Source organism: Heloderma suspectum, chromosome 13, assembly GCF_057233095.1.
Source record: "Heloderma suspectum isolate Gila_16-S chromosome 13, 16-S_ref, whole genome shotgun sequence".
NCBI lineage: Eukaryota > Metazoa > Chordata > Lepidosauria > Squamata > Helodermatidae > Heloderma > Heloderma suspectum.
Genome location: NC_139470.1, coordinates 23,068,475 through 23,090,984, shown reverse-complemented (window position 1 = coordinate 23,090,984; position 22,510 = coordinate 23,068,475). Strand labels below are relative to the sequence as shown.

Below are 22,510 nucleotides of genomic sequence, written 5' to 3'. Positions count from 1 at the left end.
AAGGAAGGAAGGAAGAGGAAGAAAGGCTTGCTGTTTTTAGAACCTTTCCTAGGAATTGCAACTCAGTTGCCCATCACAATCCACTGGGAGGGGGGAACCAACAGAGCTGAGGCCAATTTACCAAAGTGGCAACCACGGAAGCTGAACCATGTTACATTGCCTCAGTTCTCAGCCAGCCCTCCCAATGCCACCTCCCCACCACCCACTCCCACTATGATTACTTTTGACAGCTTCTCAGCTGCAGCTGGAGAGGAGAATGACAGGCACAGACAGGTACGGTTGCCGCACTACAACTGTCAAAGTAATTTAGCACTCCGGAACTGGCTCCCACAGAATAATTTAGCCAGGAAGGAGGTGGGCGAGCGGGTGGGCAGGGTGTGCGCGCAGCCCGGCGGCTTTGCTCAAAGGGTCTTGTTTGTCTTGCTGGTACATGTCTATCCCCACCCCCAAATCTCAGAAAGCGAGGATCACACTTTGGAGGGTCCCCTGCTTAATCAGGAAGGTGGGGATATTAGCAAGATCATAAACAGGGGAGGGGGATTGAACCTTCTTCCGAAACTTGTGTTCCAGAAAGCGATGCCCCACTGTTCTTTGCTCTTTCTTCCTGCGTGAAGCTCTAGACTACAGGTATTGAACAGTAGAGGCTGGTGGCTCTCATGTCAGTGAAGGAGTGAATCCACTCCGGGTTTCAGTCTGAACCAGTCGGAACTATAACGGAGCTATCCAAGGTGCTGAACTTAGGGATGTCAGAGAAATATGCAACGGATCCAAATGAGTTAAGATTTTCATGAATCCGACCTGCAGATTCCGCAGTGGACCAGGTTTTCCTGCATTGGGTGGATTCCGTGGTCTCATAGACCGTTTTTCTAACTTTCTTACTTTTTGCGCAAATTTCACCATAGAAAAATATACATTTTAAAAGGGCCAAAAAATTGCATTTCCCCATAGCCTAAAGTGAGAAAATGTGCATTTAGGGGGATTTTCCACACTTTCACACATGCAAAATTGTGCAAATGCAAATCTGCGCAAATGCGAATTTGCACAAATTCAGGAACAAAAAAAATCCGATTCCAGTGATGGGCAGATGGAACGAGAGGCACCTGACAATCTGCAAAACACAGATGGAACGGATTTTACACAATCCATACATCCCTAGCTGAACCTATTTTTGGGGAGAGAGTTCAGCTTCTTGGACAGCTCCTTTAGAGTTCTGTCTGGTTCTGAAAGGAACCTGGAATGGATTCACAGCCCCACCCAAATCAGACCCATTATCCTCCAATAGTTATCAAGCTAGAGCAGCTTTCCCCAACTTGGTGTCCTCCTAATGTGCTGGACAACAACTCCCATCATCTCCAGCCAATGGCCCTGCTAGCAGGCCAACACATCTGGAGGGCACCAGGCTGGGGAAGGGTGTGCTAGGAGTTCCTCAGAAACCAGTTGCAGAATTTTGGGCTGTTTTGTCTGCCCCCTCTGTATTTTACTTGATAATTGTGGTTTTAGGGTATTGCGTCCTTAATTGTTATAAGTGGCACTGATGCTTAGAAGGGAGGAGGAGGAAATTTTTTACAGAAATAAATACATCGCAGGAAGTAATTTGGATACAACACTTCAGCCACCACCATACACATACCCAAAGTTAGTTTGTTTAAAATTTTTAAACTGAAGTACAGTTTTTCAGAAGCTGGATGACAACATTTGGGGTTGAATCATACAGTGGCAGAACCTGATCTGGCAATGAATATGGGGGGATGGCAGAGAAGGAAATAGAGATATTACCAAAAAAGGCACTCCCCCCCTTTTTTTTTTAAAGCTAGACTTTAAAGAACTTTACTTTCTATAATTCCAGAAAATGACTTTGGCTAGATTAATTATTTTAATGAGGAGAATAAGGAAAACGTGTGCAGAAGATCAAATAAATGCAAATCCACTAAGGTTGTAGGGATTCTCATTAAGCATTTCCATTAAAGAAACGGCGAGATTGTGGAATATGAAATAAGTCTCCCAAAAATGAAGAAGCTGCTTCAGGGCTTTCAAAACCAGAAACTGGGCAAAAGCGACTCAAACTGAACGAGAGCCAAAAGGGTTGGCAAAACCTTTAGAGAGAAATAAAACTTTTCTTTGCTGTTTGCTCATCTTCTAGCTAGGTGACCATTTTTGATGGGAGCTCTCCCAGTTACATTAACGAGTAGAAAAGAAAGCCATTCGATAGACAATCTTCCAAAGGAAAAAAAGTACCACCTCGCTACTGCAATTTAAAACATACAATAAAGTCATGCCGATGCTAGAATAATCCATCAGCTTGTTACTTTAGTGGATGGACTCATGCAAGCACACACTCTACTTTTCCCCTTGTAATACTGTGTAAAAGGTAACCATGCATCACGTAGCTTCGCCTTTCCTTATGTAGACATTGCAGCTATTAATTCTGAAATTTAAATGGTCTGATGGTATCTTTGCAAACCATTCCTTAACTGTGGAAGGGAGGAACAATCACATGGGGGCATTGGCTTGCAGCCAATACCTTTCCATCCATGGAGAAATTCATGACACACCTTCTCAACAGCGCCCCATAAATATCCTAAAGTCAGGGGCGCCAAACTAGCACCAGCTCCAGGTTTTGGAGGGCCCTTGGGCAAGGCAAGACACCCTCAATAGGCCCTGTTCTCTCAGTGAGTCCACCTTCTCCCCGCCATTGCCACCAGCTGTTCTTGCTCCTCGTCCTCTTTTTCATCATTGAGACCACTTGCTCGCTTGGCAGGCGGAGAGCCAGGGAGCAAGCAGGCCGTGTCATCTCCTTTTCCTCCTTCTCACCACCACTGTCTTCTGGGCCAGAATGAGCAGGTGGCGAACAAGCAGGTTGCAATGGTGAAGAGAAGGAACAACTCCAGGGGAATCTTGCCAGTGGGCCCTGCTGGGGTGTGGGCCCTTGGCAGTTGCCCAACCATGTCTACCCTCGACCTTGCACCAAAACTCAGAAAGGTTGGAGGATTGAACTTCTTAACTGGTTCAGGGGCAATGTACCTCTGAAGATTAGATGCTGGGGCAAACACCAGAAGGGGAGTCTGAACTGCAAGTTTTGCTTGTGTGTTTCCCAGCAACATCTAGCTGTCTTCTGTCAGAAACAAGATGCTGGACTAGGCCAGGATTTGGGGACCTTTTCTTCCATCACAGGCCACATTCCCTCGGCAGTACTCTGCCAGGAACCACTTGCCGTTGGCTGGTGTCAGGGCCAGAGGCAAAATTGGGTGGGGGCTGGAATTGAGTAGAATTATCTAGCACACTCTCTGTGCCATCCTGTGTGAGGGCTGCCAGAACCTAGGCCCAGGGCCACTGGTTCTCCACCCCTGGACTAGACAGACACTTCGTCTGCTCCAGCAAGGCTGGTATTATTAGCGTAGCGTTGCACACTAGTATTCTTAGTGTAGCTTTGCTTAACCTGGTGCCCTTCATATGTGTTGGACTTCTACACCTGTCAGGCCTAACCACCTTAGGAATGCTGGGGTTATAGTCCAAAAATCAGGAGGTTGCCGGATTGGGGAAGGCAGTCTTAGAGAGAAATCTTATGGCCCCTAGACATCGGGGGGGGGGGGTAGGATGATTCAGAGTCCTGGATCTGAGACTGCGTACCAACCCTGGATCCAGAAGTCTGAGCTCCCCCGCCCCCGTGTGCTCTTGTAGCCGGCATGGAGAGAACCACAGCAGTGACCTCAGAGGGAGTGGTTTTGTGGGCAGGGAAGGGAGGGGACTGGGGAAGCAGGGATACGATCTATCCCCAGCCTCCTTCCCTGTCCCTCCGCAGAGCTCTAGCTAGACCAGCAAAAACACCTGTCTAGCAAAAATGCAAAGTGGGAGAAACGCGGAGGTGAAGATCACGTCCGTGCTCCTCCCACTCTGCATAGGATGCCCGTCAAGTCTCAAAGCTCGGAGGCTGACGGGCATATGGACGGAATTGCGCCCTTAATGTATCTTGGATGTTGCAGAACAGGGATGGGCATAAGGTAGATCTGGATCTACTGGAAGATCACCTAGAGCAATAGTATGCTTGTTTTGACAGAAAATAAGTCCTTCAAATCCCAGCATGCTGAGACTCGTAGGACTTTTTTTCTTCTATCTAAACATGCACAGGATTGCATCTTTAGTTTTTAACTAAAGGGTTTTTAACTTCCCGTTGTTTAACAATAGCAGCATCAAAAATGACTCTCTCTTTCCCCCCACCCCCAAATTATACTGCTGAAATGGAAAGGTTACGGTGACCAGGAGTGGGTTTTTGTGTGGAAGGGCTGTGAGCTTCGTTCAGTTCTGGTACTCAAAACAAATTCCTGGGCTCAGAATTCTTTCATTCCTGGCTTTTGCACCAGGCAACAACTGGTAGATCTCAGGGGTTCTAGTCAAAGCAAGCAAAGCAGATCCTCCAAGCCTGAAGTCTGCCCAAACCTGGCCTAGGTGGGCTTAAACCACCAGCCACCTGTAATTTTAAAATGGCACATCATTTCTAAATGCACAGAGGTAGATGAAAGAGGCATGTTTTGTGCTCTTGAGATTAAAAAAAAAAAAAGTAGAAAAGGAAGACTTGATAGTTCACGTTAGCCCTATTTTAGTTCTATTGAAAGTCTATCGGACTATCGTTAGCTGTGACTAATGCAAGCCCTGTCAATTTCAAGAGGACTAGAACATGATTAACATCATCTGGATCTAACCCAATAGCTTCATAAACTTCAAAAACAGAGGTCAAAACAAAGAACAGCAGAAAGGAATAAAGCCTGCCACACTCTTCTGCCTTTTGAACTGCAGCCTGGGATGCAGGAATCACCCAGTGAAGCTCTTTGCATCACGAAGATGAGCTAATATTAGCACCTGTAAATCCAGGCATGCAGGATCTCACAAATCTAAGACTTCCGCAGAAAGCCTCACCCTTTCCTCCAACCACCACTCATTTGATAGTTTCCCCCCCATTCTAAAAGCTTGAACTGCGTCCCGTAAAGCTGTTACTGGCCGCTTTAGGCTAAATATGTGTGTGGGGGGTTTCCCTGTATTTTTGGCCCCACCCTGTTTTGCCTTTGGCCTCACCCATCACTGGAATGCGGCCCCTGAGAGCGTCTCCAAAAACAAAAATCCTTGGGCTGAAAGAAGTTCTGTACCCCTGTGCTAATCCTTGCAGAATAAGCTAAAGGCACAGAAGCTAAAAACATAAGAAGATCCCTGCTGGATCAGACCAAAGGTCCATCTAGTCCAGCATTCTGCTCACACAGTGGCCAACGAGCTGTCGACCAGGAACCCACAAGCAGGGCATGAGTGCAACAGCACCCTCCCACCCATGTTCACCAGCAACTGGTGTAGATAGGCTCACTGCCTCTGATTCTGGAAGTAGCACATAGCCATCAAGCCTAGTAGCCATTGATAGCCTTTTCCTCCAGGACTTTGTCCCTTCGCCCTTTAAAGCCATCCAAATTGGTGGCCATCACTACTTCTTGTGGTAGCGAATTCCATAGTTTAAATATGCATTGTGTGAAGAAGTTCTTCCTTGTATCTGTCCTGAATCTCCCACCAATCAGCTTCATAGGATGACCCCGAGTTCTAGTATTTCGAGAGAGGGAGAAAAATGTCTCCCTATTCGCATTCACAACACCATGCATAATTTTGTAGACCTCTGTCATGTCTCCCCTTACCCTCCTTTTTTTCCAAACTAAACAATCCCAGCTGTTGTAACCATTTTCTGCACTTTTTCCAGCTCTACGATACCTTTTTTTTAGATGTGCTGACCAGAACTGTACACAGTATTCCAACTGTGGTCACACCATAGATTTGTATAGGGGCAGTTTGATACTGGCAGTTTTATTCTCAGTTCCTTTTCTAATTATGACTAACATGGAGTTTGGGTTTTTCACAAAGGCTGCACCGTGGGTTGACATCTTCATTGAGATGGCTACCACAACCCCAAGATCTCTTTCCTGGTCAGATCCCATCAGGCTATACTTGAAATTGGGATTTTTTGCCCCAACATGCATCACTTTACACTTGCTTACATGGAACTGCATTTGTCATTTACATGCCCATTCTCCCAGTTTGGAGAGATGCTCCTGCCCCTTGATCATTTGAGTTGCTCTTTTCTGCACTTTTTCCAGCTCTACAATGTCTTTTTTAAACTCTTAATGCAAAACGCTTGCAGAGTGGACAGCAGAGAACTGATATTTTTTGAGAAACGCAGCACAGAGGAGATCGCTATAACCGCCTTAGAGATTACAACGCTGGTGCTTTGGCTGATGAGAGTGTGTTTTGCGTGCACACGGTAATGTATGAATCAGCTCCGAGACTAGGGGTAGAGGAGGAGCATAGGATCCGGCTCACGAATCGCTCGTTCACGTCAACGCAGCCCACTCCACCCTTTTCCAAAGAAAATCACAGAAACCACAGAAAGAAACCACAGGCAAGAACCGTTTGTGCACAAACTGTTTTAACCCCTTCACTGACGTGGAAACTCAGAGGAGCACAAACAATCCCATGGGCCAGCAAAACAGTTTCGTGGAGGCTGAAAAGCCTGGCGTTGTGCATGTGTGTGTGTGTGTGTGTCTGTGTGTCTGGTGGGGTGGACCCACAGTACATCTGCCTCCTCTGCTGCTAATCAGATTCTAATCGTATTCAGCACAATGCCAGAGGTGTCTGCAGCCAATAAGAGGTGGTGGCAGGCAGCTGTACTTTGCTGACAGAAGCTGTCAAAATAGCCTCAGAAGCAAGGGGTTGATGATACCGCGAAAATGAGATACAGAACAAGGGGTACCGGGGAAAGGTGTGGGAATGTAGCTGGCTCTTCCCTCTCTGGCTAATGGCGATATTTATTTAGAATTTAAGATGCATATAAACACTTCAACACACAGGCCTAAAATAAAAGGTGCTGGGTGGAGGGAAGGAAGGGGGAAAAAGAGAGCAAGACAGTTACTACGATGTGCCAGTGTTTGCAGCACTCCTGAAAAATGAGCGGACTTTTGTTCCCATTTTACAGATAGGAACCAAGACCAAAAGCAAGCAAATGCATGAACAAGAGGTAGAAAAAGCAGACCCTTCTTACTTTACAAAGCCATGCAAGGCCAGCCTAACATGATGACGATAATGATGACACAATCCTACGCATGTTTAGACAGGAAAAAGTCATGGGCAGCAGCAAAATAGCCAGGACTAACATAGGTTCCTGTTCTGACCAGCCTTGCTCCTCTCTCACAGATAGACACTGCGGCAGCATTGTCCATATTGAGAGGGTATACGTGAAGCCAGGCCTGAGGGTGCTAGCAGCCTAAGAAGCTCGCTGCATTAGGGATGAGAGACTAGAATCAGGATAGGCAAGAAATAGCAGCAGCCAAAACGTTGGAGGTTCAGTTCATCACGTCTTGAAAAAGGTCCTTAAATGAGCTATCCTATGCATGTTTAGACAGAAAAAAGTTCCACAACTCCCAGCATTCCCCAGCCAGTTGTTTAGACAGGAAAAAAAAAATCCTACATGCATAGGACTGAATCCTAAGGGATTGTACTAGTCCTCATGGGTTCATAGACACGTCACAGGTAAAGGCTGCTGGAGTTGCAAGGGCTAGCAATACAATTCCTAGGGGCTGGAGGGTGGGTGCCAGTTCCTTGCATGGATCTTTCTATAGGCTGAGAACTCGTTGTCCCAATGGCCTTAATCTGGAGGACTATTTGTAAGCATAATATCAGTCACACCTCTGTGTTTTGTTGTTTTTTCTCCTAAAGAGCTTTCATCTCCAGGCATTTCAAACTGCCACTCCCGATACCCAGTGAACAGCTCAGGTACCGATGAGGACGGAAGCCGAAATGTTTAGCTTAAATATATATTTCTCCCTCAATCTTCAGCCGATCTTCCTGAAATTCTCAGGTTATGTAAAACAGACATTTCTGTCCGGCATGCGTGATTTTCAGGAAGATTGGTGAAACCCTTTCAGTTTTACCTAGGTCGGAATAACCCGTCCCCCTGATTTTCATTTAACATGGCGGAATCCTTTTTTGTTTACTGTTCCCCTTACCTACTGGAGGCACAACTGTGCCTCCGATAATATTTTTGAATACTTTGTTTTAAGTCTGTCTTTCTTGTGCATTTTACCCTAAGCCTGATAGTGCCTTCAGAGCCTCCTTGTTGCTTTGCCGTTGTGATGCTTTACATCACCCTCTCTCCCTTTCTCTTCCTCATATGAGAAAGAGAAGCACTTCATTTCTTTATAGTGCTGTTCCCCAACTAGGTGCTCTCCAGATGGGCCGGACTACATCTCCCAAGATGATGGGCACTGCAGTCAGACATATCTGGAGGGGCCCGGCTGGAGGAAGACTGCCCTAGAAACACACTGTCATTGCAGCTTGCCACGGAGTTTGGGATAATCATTTGGGAAGCAGCAAGGGAGAATGGGGAGAAGAGGAGTGTGTGCGTGTTTGGGGGGGGTGCATCCCCCCCTCCCCGCCACCTTCCCAGAAAGCTGTTCAAACTCGAGAAGCTCAAAAAAGCAGCCTGCACTGCCCCTTCAAAAATATTGGTGGTTTGGCAGCTAGGCCACGCACCTTCCCTGCTCAGCCCGCTAGGCTCCACTGGAACAGACACGGCGCAGCCCTGCGTGACAGCACAAAATTAATACCATTTTGGGGGAAGCTGGCAGTGAATAATGAGCGCCCAAAATACCTTGCTTCCTCTGTTTGCCTCTTTAACCCTTTGGCTGCTGCAGCTCTCTGGCAGGGCCAACAGCCTGAGCAACTCTCCGTCTGGCAATCTGTTGGGAGGGTGTCAAAAGGCCAGGTTTTCAGGAAGGCCTGTGGGAGAGGTGCTTACCATAAGCCTCCTCCGCCTGAGAGGGACCACCCTCTCCTCACCATGGCTGCAGTTGCCGATTCGGTTGCCCATTCCCTCTAGGCCCAATAGTCACCACCTCAGAGACAGAGAGACACAGACAGAGATAGACAGAGTTCCCCACTCCGTGGAACTCCCTCCCTAGGGAACTCCGCCATGCCCCCTCTTTAATGAGCTTCCATCGTGCATTCAAAACGTGGTTGTTCAGGCAGGCATTTGGGGTGGGTTAGGGTATTTTAGAAAATGTTTTTTGTAGAATTTTATTGTTTTAAACTGTTGCTGTACATCGCTCAGAGTGGCTGGGTGACCAGCCAGATGGGCGATTAATAAATTTAATAACAACAACAACAACAGAGAACACAATGCATGCAGATGTTACTGCTCCTTTTCCTTGCTCCTCTCGCTGTTCTCTTGTTCAGAGAGGGTAAGTGAACAGGCGGTAAAAGGGATTGGCTCTGCGCCCCTCAAGGCTGGCGTCAAGAGGAGGCATGGTTGGGCATCTGCCAAGGGCCCACACCCCAGCAGGGGCCCACCAGCAAGAGCCCCCTGGACTTGCTCCTCCTCTTCTCCATCGCAACCTGCTTGTTCAGCTGCCACTCGCTCTGGCCCAGGCAACCGGGGTGGTGAGAACGAGCAGCAGGAGATGCCACGGCCTACTTCTGTGCTGGCTCTCTGCCTGTCAAGCGAGCAAGTGGGAGCACTGATGAGAAAGAGGAGGACAAAGAGCAGCTGGGGAAACCGGTGGTGGGAAGGTGGACTGCCTGAGGGAGTGGGCCCTTTGAGGATGTCTTGCCAGGGGCCCTCCAAAACTTGGAGCCCCTTTCCAGGATTTGGGAATTGCCCAGTAACGCTGCCCCCTGGCAACAGCCCTGGCAGCATGGCGATGGGGTGGGCTGAGGCATCTCAGTGAGGCACTGTGCAACGCAGTGGTTCTCCGGCCAAAAGAGAGCGGCCGATCAGAATAGCTTTCGAATTGCAACAACAGCCTTCCCGGGTCACTTAAAAATCCCCTTGTCTGCATGACAAGGCATCCATCCACATACTGATGCAAATATTAAGGGTTCTGTTCACTTGCGAATACCGCTGCCATTTTTAAAAGCACAGGAGGGGACACGCATGCCTCTCGGACCAGAGCGGGCACGTGTTTTGATCAGAGCCCGAAGCAGGCCTCGAACCGGTGTCCTGAGGGGCGACGGGTGAGGGTTCGGCCTGTGCACCACCACCTAGCTCTGACAAAAAAGGGAGCTCCAAAACTGCCAGGAGACCAGTGAGGCCAACAGGAATTCCTCTTCACAATGTTAGGTTAGAGCAGGTTAGGCAATATGCCTGGGCCGTTTTAAAAGCTTTGGGGTTAGGCTTACTTGCTGGTCTCAGCCACATTTGGGACAAGGCTGAATCTGTCTAGCTCGGAGTCTCCCGTGTGTTCTGGAGCTCAGACCCCACCTGTGCTTTGTACTCAGCTTCTTGGGCAAGTTGCTTTTTTTTAGTCTCAACAGTTTGGCTTCTGGGAAATGAGTGTTTTGTGACCGGCCACGCCCATCCTGGCAGCCACTTTATGAATGGGCAAGGTGTACCCCACTGTAGCCATTTTGTGAGAGCTCTCAACATTCCAAAGGTGCCCACCAACCCAAAAAGACTGGAGACCCTCAGCTAGCTTATGCTCCAGGCTGGGCCACTAACTCCTTTGCCACCTGATCAACACAAGCCAGTATCAGAGGCGGGATGCCTATGTACAGCAGTTGCTGGGGAACATGGGTGGGAGGGTGCTGTTGCACTCATGTCCTGCTTGTGGTTTCCTGATGGGCAGCTGGTTGGCCACTGTGTGAACAGAACGCTGGACTAGATGGACCTTGGTCTGATCCAGCAGGGCTCTTATGTTCTTAAGCCATACAGATTTCCCTGCTTTACTTTCCTGATCCAGAACCTGAACACCAGCCTGTCTTTGGCCTCATCATTTGCCTCTGCTCTATTGGACTTCAGTCTGCCTGCACCAGAACTGGACCTCCAGTTGCATGCTGTCTCAGAGCTTGGCCAAGGTGCCCCCCCCTTCTCATTCACACACACAGAAATATATATATTTTTTAGAACTCAGCCACCATCTACCCGCATTTGCACCTTTGCCGGTGGGCAGCCAGACTACCTGGGAGAGAGTTTCAATTCTCCTGCCAGCTAGATGAATCCTTTTGCCCGCTGCCGTTTTGATTGCTATCACCACAGGGGGAAAACTACTTCCGAGAAGTGTTCGTTTCATTGGGCGGGTGGGGAGGGAAGAAACACACTACCGTGATTTGTTTAGATGCTCTTAGAAGAGAGAGAGAGAATGAATCATCTTTGTTCTAGCCCAGAGTGAGGCACGCTCCTCAGCACAAACAGTTTCTGCCTGGGTCCTTGCTCTCTGGAACGGGGCTAGGTTATACTTGTTTGTGATAATCAGGGGGGCTCCTCTCTACTTTTTTTTTTTTTTTTTAGAGGGGGGTCATATTGAAAGCTGTCAAGCTTGACCCCCAGACAACCTGGGTTGCAACCTCAACCTCATGTTGGTGCGACCTCATCTGGTCCCTGACTGGACTCTGGAACATACCAGAAGCAGCAAAACTGCGATAATTACTTCGAACATGGTTTCTTGAGCATGCCTGCCCTCTACCCGGAGAGGGGGTGGGGAGTTGGGGATGGAAGAGGAAGGAAAAACAGCCAGGAAGGGATGAGGCAGGAGTAACTAAGAGTGGTGAAAGCAGTAATACAACAGAGCAGGAAAATCACTGGGTTGGGTTACGGATAACCTGGTGCCATCCAGAAATTTGGGACTCCAGCTCCCATCAGCATGGCCAATGGTCTGGAATGCTGGGAGTTGTAGTCCAAAATATCTGGAGGCCACCCAGTTGGGGAGGGCTGATACATACGAGGAGCGATCTCCGTTCTCCAAAAGCTAGTTCTTACGCAGCCAAAACAGCGGGCAGTATCCAATGGTGTCATTCCGCAAACTCCAGTAGCGCTAGCAGAGATCTACTGACTCTTTCCATTGCAAAGGCAGTTGCCCTTTACGCTTATGCAACTGGTTGCGCAAGCAGTTGCACGACCAGCTGCACAATGAGTTGCGCAAAAGGAATGCGCAAGCATCATACACAGCTGTTTGCACAACTGTGCTCGCACAGACGGAACTTTACTTGGATTCTCCCCCTGCACGTAGTTCGGAACCTAGTTTCTGCTAGTGCAGCATTATTTGTGCTAATGCAATGACACGGCTGGATGCTGCCCAGCATGACTCACATGTAAGAGGGAGGTACCAGCAGACACTGTGGAATCCCAAAGTTTGCAGAAGTATCTGCAAATAGGGACAAAAATAGATTAAAAGCCTCAGAGGACACACACACACACACCCCTCAAAAAATCCCAGCCCAATGAGAAAAGAGCATTCTCAGTGGACAAGGAATACTAATGACTGGGGAGGGGGGCAACAAAAAAAGAGGAGGGGGTATCCTGGAAAAGGGCATGGCCTTCTGGATGGAGCCCTGAACTGGAGGACTTCATGCTGCAATATTTTGTTGCAGGCCCCAGTTGTGATATTTACACCCTGTTTTTGCTTTGTTTTTTTCTTTCTTGGGACTCAAGGAGGAATATACCGAATGAGCTTCCTTGGGGCATCTCCCATCCAGGCGCCAACTTCACCTAGGCCTGCTTAGCTTTAGCAAGACTGCTGCATCAGGTGCCTTCAAAGCCCCACTCCACCACTAGGTTTTGCACAAGAACTTTGCAAAGTCACAAGCTGAGGTCCTGGTCCCCCCGCCCCTCTGGTTCAGCAGTGGACTGCTCTGTAGTGGTACCCCAATGGTGGAAACAGCCTCCCTAGAAAGACGCTCACTCTGCACCAACTTCTCTGTCTTTTAAGGTGCCGTTTTATTCTCTCGAGCTTTCAGTTATCTTTTGTTGCTGCTGCTCATGTTGTTACTGCCTCGCATGTGTTTTCTTTTTTTTAAGATGGATTGTTTTTATATGTGTGAGTTCTTCTTATGTTCTTATTAAAAGGGGGTTAGACAAATTCATGGAGAAGGCTCTTAATGGCTGCTAGTCCTGATGGCTATGTGCTACCTCCAGTATCAGAGGCAGTGTGCCTATGTACACCAGTTGTTGGGGAACATGGGCAGGAGGGTGCTGTTGCACTCATGTCCTGCTTGTGGGTTGCCTGTGGGCAGCTGGTTGGCCACTGTGTGAACAGAATGCTGTACTAGATGGAGAAGGATCTTGGAATTGTAGATCACAAGCTGAGTATGAGCCAACAATGTGACATGGCTGCAAAAAAAGGCAAATGCTCTTTTGGGCTGCATTAATAGAAGCATAGCTTCCAAATCCCAGGAAGTCCTAGTTCCCCTCTACTCAGCACTGGTTAGGCCTCACCTGGAGTACTGTGTCCAGTTCTGGGCACCACACTTTAAGAAGGATGCAGACAAGCTGGAGAGGGTTCAGAGGAGGGCAACGAAGATGATCAGGGGACTGGAAACAACTGGGCATGTTTAGCCTTGAGAAGAGAAGACTGAGGGGAGATATGATAGCACTATTCAAGTACGTGAAAGGCTGTCCCAGAGAGGAAGGCCAGGATCTCTTCTCCATCATCCCAGAGTGCAGGACACGGAATAATGGGCTCAAGTGACAGGAAGCCAGATTCCGGCTGAATGTCAGGAAAAACTTCCTGACTGTTAGAGCAATACGACAATGGAACCAATTCCCTACGGAGGTGGAGGGCTCTCCCACACTGGAGGCCTTCAAGACGAGGCTGGACAGCCATCTGTCAGGGATGCTCTGACTTGGATTCCTGCTCTGAGCAGGGGGTTGGACTTGATGGTTTTGTAGGCCCCTTCCAACCCTACTATTCTATGATTCTATGAACCTGGGTCTGATCCAGCAGAGCTCTTATGTTCCTTATGATGCCATTTTAACTTTCATTGCAAGCTCTTCTGAAGGCTTCATAACAGAAAGGCAGAGCAATAATTATTATGATTATACTAGTATACTAGTAGTATAAACAATAAATAACAAACAATAAACATAATAAACATAGAACATAAGAGTTCATAGAATCATAGGGTTGGAAGGGGCCTACAAGACCATCGAGTCCACCCCCCTGCTCAGTGCAGGAAGCCTGGTTCCCAGGCGGTCTCCCATCCAAGTACTAGCCAGGGCTGACCCTGCTTAGCTTCCGAGATCAGATGAGATCAGGCTCAGTTCACCTCTTAAGGATAGTAATAATAACGACATAAATCCTATTATATGGGGTATGAGGCATCTAGCAAAACTGCCATCCCGCCCCTATCCAGTTCCCATAACATACAAGACCCCTCATCTCATGATGTCATCACATGGTGCATTTCCCAAGCCCTCAGACCCCTCAGATGGAGCAGGGAAGCCCACAACACAGGGGAAGTGATCCTAAATGTCACACGAGAGACGGCTGGAGAATTTCTCCTGCCACAGGAGAAATTTGGTGAAATGGTTCTCCCCACAACCCCTGTTCAGTTTCTCTGCCCACAAATAAAGTGGACAATTTCAAGAGGCACACTGTAGTCTAGCGTTTCAACTAGGGATGCACGGATTTTGTAAAATCTGTTCCATCTGCATTTCACGGATTGTCAGGTGCCTTTTCTTCCACTGCTGCACATTGACTGGATTGGATTTTTTTTCCAATTTCCCGAATTTGCACAAATTTGCACTTGCAAAAATGTGCGAATACCCCCAAAATGCACAACCTCCCCGAAGTGCATTTTCATGCTTTAGCCTATGGGGGGGGGGAACGTGCATTTTTGGCTGGTGTCTTTATTTTATGTCTTTTTCTGTGAGTAAATTTGCGTAAAATTCTGGAAAGTAAAAAAAAACTGGTCCGCAAGTCCACGGAATCCTTACAAATCAGGAAAAGCCAGTTCGCTGTAGAATCCATGGTTCAGATTCATAGAACTCCAAACTCATTTAATTCCGTTGCGGATTTTTCTGACATCCCTAGTTTCAACTCGTGTGTGAGAATTTGAAGATTCCATTAAAAGGGAACTGGCGTTACATAGGCCACAGAGTGAATGAGGAACAGTAAGCATCACACGTCCAAGTTATTGGGGCTGAAATGACCCCCAAATAATAAAACACCTATTTTTGAAGTATTTGCCATTTGGTCTTCATTTTTCTAATTTCAGACTTCCACGAAGTTTGGTGTTGAAGGAAACGATAACACATTGCAGATGTATTGAGCCCAAAGGAACTGATATAAAGGTTCCTTACAGACCCCCTAACACCATCTCTATAGAAATTATGCTCCCTAACACTAAGCAATAATCCTTAATAATACAATTTCAGATTTTGCTGTACGAAGCTGGACTTCGTTTTGTGTTAAGGCACAATTCTATTGCTTCAAATGGAGACACGTCCTATTTGTGAGCTCCCATTAAGGACAGAAAGTCAAGCAGTTTACCACCGGAGCGAACGATCACAAAGAAATCTGTATATAAGATCAGCTCCGTGAGCAACACCCGATCCATCGCTTGCGACCTCTCTTTATTTTACTTACTGGCTCTAGGTAACAACTCTGAATCATTTTACCTTGAGATGCAGAAAACCGCAGTTACATCCAGGTTAAAAAACACACATGCAAAACACCAATCATGATACATGCAGGAGGAGGTCTTGTAATTTAGTCCAAAAAGGCTACTTACACACACACACACACACCTCTAATCGCTCACATGTACCTATGTCAATCGTTGGCCATGTAAGAAAAAAAGAGAAAGCAGTGCTGTGTAGTGGGTAGAGTGCTGGATTACGACAGGAAGACCCACATTCAAGTCCCCACTCAGCCATAAAGTTCATAAGAATGTAAAAGCAGCCCTTGGCAGATCAGACTAAAAAGGGCTACCTGACCCAGGATCGTGTTTCCACAGTGGTCAACCAGATGTCTCTTGAGATGTCCTGACAGGGATGCTTGAAGGCAATAGCCTGCAGCCACCGTGGCTCCCCAGCAACTGGCATACAGTGGCATGTTGCCACGGAGGTAGCATACAGCCACCACGGCTATAGCTCTCCAGCATCAGGAGAAGGGAGTAGGTGCAAGATATCCCAGAGTCTTCTGCCCGAACTCATGCAAGGAAGCCGGGCTTTTTCAAACCATATTGCTCTGCAGGTTTAGACACAAATTTGGCATCCTTTTTTCCCCAAACAGAGGACAGCAAAAAGAACTCTGCATTTGTACAGCATCCCAAGGCACTCTGCAGACATGCTCTTGTCGTAATTCTGGACTAGACAGGCCTTTGGTCTGACCCAGCACAGTTCTTCTTACATTCTTAAAGGCAGCCATGGAAACTAACCTGGGTTATATGTTTATTGTTAGGATTCCTTTTGCCCCCGCTGAACTTCCAACACCGAATCAAACATTGACAAGAGCCTTCAATCTACAGCTATTAATCCATTCCTTGAAAGGGTCATATAGATGCAAATTCTCACTGACTCTCAGTCTGCAGGGAAAAGCCTTCAGGGGGTTCAAAAGGTAGCTACCGAAAGTTGCCCACCATTTCAAAGAAAGGTGGTCTCACTAGCCTAACTTAAGGGGTGGGGGGAGGTCTCTGTCTCTTTCGTGAAGCTTCTAAGCTGTTCGCGCAGGGCCAATCAGGCAGACCGTCTAAGTTCCGCCCCGGCCTTCTCTCTCTTGGCTCTGTGTCTGCGCCTGGCATCTATTAATTGAGACTCCCCAAACCCTGCCTCTCTCTGTTCGCTATCTCTCATGGGGGTGTGAAGAGGGACCCTCCTCCTCCAGCTGGACCTTTGAAACCTGAGGAGCCTGCCTAGCCATGTCTGGCAGTTCTTCTTCAGAATCTGAACTACTATCCCACTCCCTGCGCTCAGAAACACTCCTGACATTTATTACTTCTTGCAGTTATATCTCACCTCTTCTCCAAGGAGCCCAACACAGCACACATGGTGGTCCTCCTCTCTATTTTATCTTGTGAGGTTGGTTTGGCTGAGAGTAAGGGACTGACCCACAGTCACCCAGTGAGCTTCATGTTCAGACAACATGATAACCCAAGTTTCAATGACAACCCATACTCAACCCTTGAGTGTGGGTTATTGTATTGTCTGAACCCAGCCATTACTTCATGGGCCTAGAGACCCAAACAAATATACAGAAAGAATGTTAGCAGAGGCACAAGGGAAGGGACACAACTGCCCCCATCCTCACCCTAGAGCTATTCCAATGGTTTCCCTGTGGCTAGGTCCTATACCAGTGCTCCCCAACCTGGTACCTTCCAAATGTGTTGGATGACAATTCCCATAATCCTCAGCCAGCCCTGAGCTGCTGCCTAACTCATGTGTACCGAGAATGCTGACCTACATAATGAGCCCATGTTCTCACCATGAGACCCATAGCACCCCCCACCCATCCAAAGAGAAAAGAGACTGAAAAGGGAACAGGCTCATCCACTCCCCACGAATCCCACTCTAATTTTAGGTATGCGTTTTAACTGTGATTCAAGCTTTAGTTATACCGTGAGAATTAACTTCTCAACCTTAAAGCCTTAAAAAAAACAACACACCACATATTCTGGTTATTTTCATGGGCTTCAACAAAATAGCCAGGACTAACATAAGTTCCTGTTCTGACCAACCTGGCCCGCTCCAACAGACAGATGCTGTGGCTGCATTGTCTGTCTGTTGGACAGCGAAGAGGAGCGTGGAGCGGCCAAAACGGGGCGTTCCGGGGGGTGTTCCGGGACGGGGAAGGTGGAAATTCCGGTACGACACATCCTATGTGTCGTCCGGCAGCTTCCTCCCCCCCTCCGCCTTGCCGTTGCTAGACAACCGCAATCAGCTGTCTAGCCACAAATGCAGGGCAGGAGAAGCACGGAGGGAACGATCCCCTCCGTGCTTCTCCTGCCTTCCATTGGATAGGCGGTCGCCTCTGAGTTCGGAGGCGGCTGCTTATCCCCATAGGATTGTGCCCTAAAGACGCAATGCTACACATGTTTAGACAGAAAAAAAGTCCTACAACTCCCAGCATGGCCCAGCCAGCCCAGAACTCCCTCCCACTACAAATTAGGCAGGTGCCAACATTTCTAGATTTTTGGCACCTGCTAGAAACATACCTTTCCCAACAGGCATTCCCAGGAAAGTAAACATGTCTTCTCTACACTGCTGAAACACTGCTTTAATATGAGCGATTTATAAGTATAGCTAAATAAATGATGCTCTGGCTGAGCAATCCAGCCCTCCTAAAAATATGTTTGAAGTTATTTAGATGTATGTGTGTCTGCGTGTGTGCTGTCTGTTTATATGTCTGCATGTAAATGGGTTTTTTATACTACGTATAATGTATTTTTAATGGTTTTCCATTGTTGTGAAGCACCCTGAGCTTCGGCTATTGGGTGGTATAAAAATGTAACAAATGAATGAACGAATATAGGAACCTGCCTTATACCAGATCACGCTACTTGTCCAATAGTGTTTACTCTCACTGGCAGCGGCCCAGCAAGGTCCCAAGCAAAGATTTCGCCCATCACCTGGGATCCAATCTTTTCACCTGGAGATGCCGGGGATTGAACCTGGAACCTTCTCAGTGCAAACAACGCAGGTGCTCTTATGACCTATGGCCCTGCTCCAGCAGCTTCCCGGCTCATTCTTAGAATAAACCTCTGATCCCAAGGACTCCCCATCCCCTGTCTCTGTTGCTTTCTCCTACATTGAGGAACAGGCAACGCTCTTTAACCCCTTGCTCCCCAGAAGGGAAGACAAGAGACATTCTAGCAGAACCGTCCACCTGAGCATTGCGACTGCCGGCCCCGTGCATGAGCTGAGATAAAAAGCAGGACGGGGCAGTGGTGGAGCTGCTGTCGCACAAAAGGGGTCGACCCTGCCAATGCGCACACACACACCCCTCGATTCCTCTTACTGGGGAGCCTTTGACCTTGTCCCGCCTTAGGACCGAATCAGCAGGCAGTGCAAACCTTGGCAGCCCTTCCGTCCATTGTTTTAAACACACAGCAAACAATGCTGGGACGTTAGAAAGAAGGATTCAACCCCAGTGCTGAAGTCCCTCTCCTCGCTCCTGCAATTTGCATCCATTTCAACAACATGCCTCAGTCGAGGGGCCTAGGGTTTGCTTTGTTGTTGATTATGATAACAGTAACATAAAATAATATAAAAAAATAAAAACAGTAACAATAATAACAACAAAAATAACACCATCGATCAGGAACATGATCACCTTCAGTCCTTACACCATCATCAGAGACAGAAATACAGTAATTTCACTGCAGGAAGAACTCCCCAAAGCACGTGTTTTCTTCTGCTGCCGTGGCTTTTGAAACTCAAACCCAGCCTTTCCCAAAACTGGCATCCTCCAGATGCACTGGACTTCCAGCTCCCATCCTCCACATCTAGCAGGGTGCCTGGGGATGATGGGAGTTGTCATTCCACACATCCGGAGAGTGCTGGGCTGGCGAAGCCTGCTCTAATCCATGCTCACAGCCTTCGCGGGCATGTGGAGACAAGGGCATCCTTCGCTTCCAACCAGGAAGAAGAGAAAATCGATGTGCTTTGTGCTCTCTCTCTCTGCTGTCTCAACCTCCTCTTCTAATTTGTAAGCTTGCATTCCTGGTGGGGAAAGGGAAGGAAGGGCCCATACAAGACAAGATTGCTCCATACGGAACATAAATAAAAGGAAGCATCCCTGGCCCAGACAGACAACAATTTCTGAGGATCCAGGTTAAGGCAACAGAAGCCAGAGTTGTCCAGAAGTGGCTTTCGATGGCACGAAACAATACAGCATCCCCCTCCCACTCTAGCCTCCTCCACCAACCAGATCCTTTAACCTCCACGGGCAGCTATCAATGCCTAGCAAAGAGCCTGCAGGGAAAGGTTAGGCTCCAATTCCCTGCTCAGCTCAGCTGAGCTGAGCTCCCATCTCCTGCAAAGGCTAAGAGTGCCCCCTGCAGGTCCAATAAAGGAAGAGCAACTGGTCCACACGCCACGCTTCTATGAACAAACACGGGGCCTCGCAAAGCCATGCGGAGGAGAATTACGACCCGAAAACGGGGGGGCGGGGGGATATCGAGCACGCGATGGCCTGCTGGTGAGCGAGCAACATTCGCTCCTGGATTCGCAGGGAGCTGCTTTGAGAGAGAGTGCTCTCTTTCAAACAGCCTGGCTTTCAAAAACGAGTACCGGGCTTTGCCGTTGGCCTGCGCCAAGGGAGGAGAAAAGCTTCAGCCACGCACAATGTGCTCCTGTAATTTATCTATCGATTGGTTACGTTTACATCTGGCCCTTTTGTCCTCCACGGAACCCAAGGCGGCGTACGTCATCTCTCCTCCTCTTCGTTTTATCCTCCCAACAACAGCCCTGCAAGGTCTGTGACTGGCCCAAAGTCGCCCACTGAGCTTCCATGGCCAAGTGGGGACTAGAACCCGGATCTCCCGAGTCCCAGTCCAACGCTCTAACCATTACACTGCACTGGCTCTCCATAGTTACAGGAGTAAGGTCGGTGAAGGAAGACACACTGCCTTTCAAGATAGCATATCCACTGTTAGGGACCTTTTCAGGAACATGGACCAAAGCTGGACGCACCATCCGACATTAAAAAACACCCATTAAAAGCAAGACAATAAAATGGCCTTGTAGATGGCCTTGCAGGCCCCTTCCAACCCAGCATGCCCCAGCCAGCCCAGAACTCCCTTCTACTACAAATTAGGCAGGTGCCAACATTTCTAGATTTTCTATTCTATGAAAAGTTGCACCTCACGCCACTCGCAAGTCCACGGGATGCTATCTAAGGGTCAAGCGCAGGCCTCCTCCTTACCTGAAAAGCTCTCTGACCTCTCTCACCGTTGCCTGGAAGGGGATGTTGCGCACCAGGATCTTTGCGGTCCTTTGCTTCCTGCTGGTTTGCTTCTTGCGGGTCGAAGCCACCGCTGACCTGGTAAATCAAGAGAGGCAGGTGAGAGGCAGGGTGTCAGAGCAGCGACGGTATTTTCCAGGAGAAGGCACGGGCGCACGCAGGGAAAGACTGTTGCTCCATCTGTTCTGTCCTAAGGGAACCCCCAAACGTAACGACAGAGATGAAAAGGGGCATCTCTTCCAGCCGTCCCAAGTCTGGCACCCTCCAGGTGTGTTGGGACTACAATTCCCATCACTCCATGGGATTTACAGTCCCAGACACCTGGGCAGGGTCAAGTGGGGGAAAGCAGATTCTAGTCCAGGGATTCTCTTACCTTTTGCAGTCACAGTGGGCAGATCTGGAATTTTGGGAGAGGGTGCTGGGTGCTCTCACAAAATGGCTGCCACGGCAGGCTTGCCCATTTATAAAATGGCTGCCATGGGGGGCAGGAGCATGAGTGGCCACAAAACACCCATTTCCCAGAAGAAAAATTAACTTGTCCAAGAACACAAGGACAAGGCAGAGGTGAAGGCTGAGCGTCAACATACCCTTTTGACCCCCTGCCCCATGATGGCGCTGGACAGCGGCGTTTCACTTTGCAGCATGTCACCCACCCAATTAAAAAACAAAATGATTTTTTAAAAAAAGAATCATAATATATTCAAATAAAAATCAGGAGGGGAGGGAGCGTGGACGTTATCAGCTGTAGACCCCAACTGTAGTCCAACCCCTGAGAACAAAAAGGCACCCTAACCCCAATATTTATTATCTATTTATTTGGCCGTTCTGCCAAAAAATGGCTCTCAAGGGGGCTTACGGAACCAATTAAAATTCACTAAAACTATACATTAAATGCAATAAAAAACATAACAATTACGGGGAAAAAATATTATTAAAAACACCCAACCCACCAGACCCACTCACAGGTTAAAGACTTTCTTAAATAAAGCAGTCTTTGTCTGTTGAGGGGTCAAACCTAGCCTTGCTTGGGAGGGAGTTCCAACAGTTACGTTTATGCAACCTGGAACACAGCTTGGATTCTGCGTTACACTTCCTAAGCAGAGAGCAAACGTGGCAGAGCGTGTGGGGTCCCGGGGCAGCTACAAAGGACCCAGCCCCAGACACTTGTCTTGCCCCCCTCCACCCCTTTCAAGAAAGCAGCTGGGTCCGGCAGTCACCATTTAAAATTTCCCACAATGCCTCTGACATACTGCCGCTCCACGGCATTGTGGGAAATCACAATGTCAGCTGTGGCATAGCCAGCATTCTAAAGTCTGGAGGGAAGGGGGAAGAAGGGTTCACAGCAAGCATTAAGCACCCTACTGCTGGACAGATTCAACGGAAAGAAGCAGAGGTCTATAAATGCCAATACCTCTGGTGCTAATAGCATCTATAGAGCACTTGAGTGCTCAAAGAGCTTCACGTATGTCCGCGGACATATATTATCTTGCCGCAGTCCTTACAACAACCCTGTGAAGCGGGTCAGTGTTACTATCCCCAAGTTTGTAGACTGGGGAGGTGGTTGTGGGGAGTGAAGCTTGAGGTGAGGTGAGGTGAAGCTTCAGCTGGGGCAGGTCCTGATATACAGCTCAGTACACTGAGTCAGGCCCTCGGTCCATCTAGCCCAGTATTGTCGACACTGACTGGCAGCGGTTCTCCGGGGTTTCAGGCAGGATTCTTTCCTAGCCCGCCCTGGAGATGCCGGGGATTGAACCTGGGGCCTTCGGTATGCAAAGCAGGGGCTCTATCCCACTGAGCTACGGCCCTCCCAGACT

The 22,510-nt window shown here is 48.3% G+C and overlaps 1 protein-coding gene across 5 annotated transcripts in view; it reads right to left on the bottom strand.

Moving 5' to 3' along the window:
• RBM19 (RNA binding motif protein 19) overlaps positions 1–22,510 on the bottom strand; it is a 154,523-nt gene that overhangs the window by 85,456 nt on the left and 46,557 nt on the right. For all 5 annotated transcript variants that reach the window (XM_084820182.1, XM_084820184.1, XM_084820183.1 and 2 more), the window contains one exon: positions 20,658–20,774. In XM_084820182.1, the coding sequence (XP_084676308.1) occupies positions 20,658–20,774 (117 nt within the window). The remainder of the gene's footprint in view (positions 1–20,657; positions 20,775–22,510) is intronic.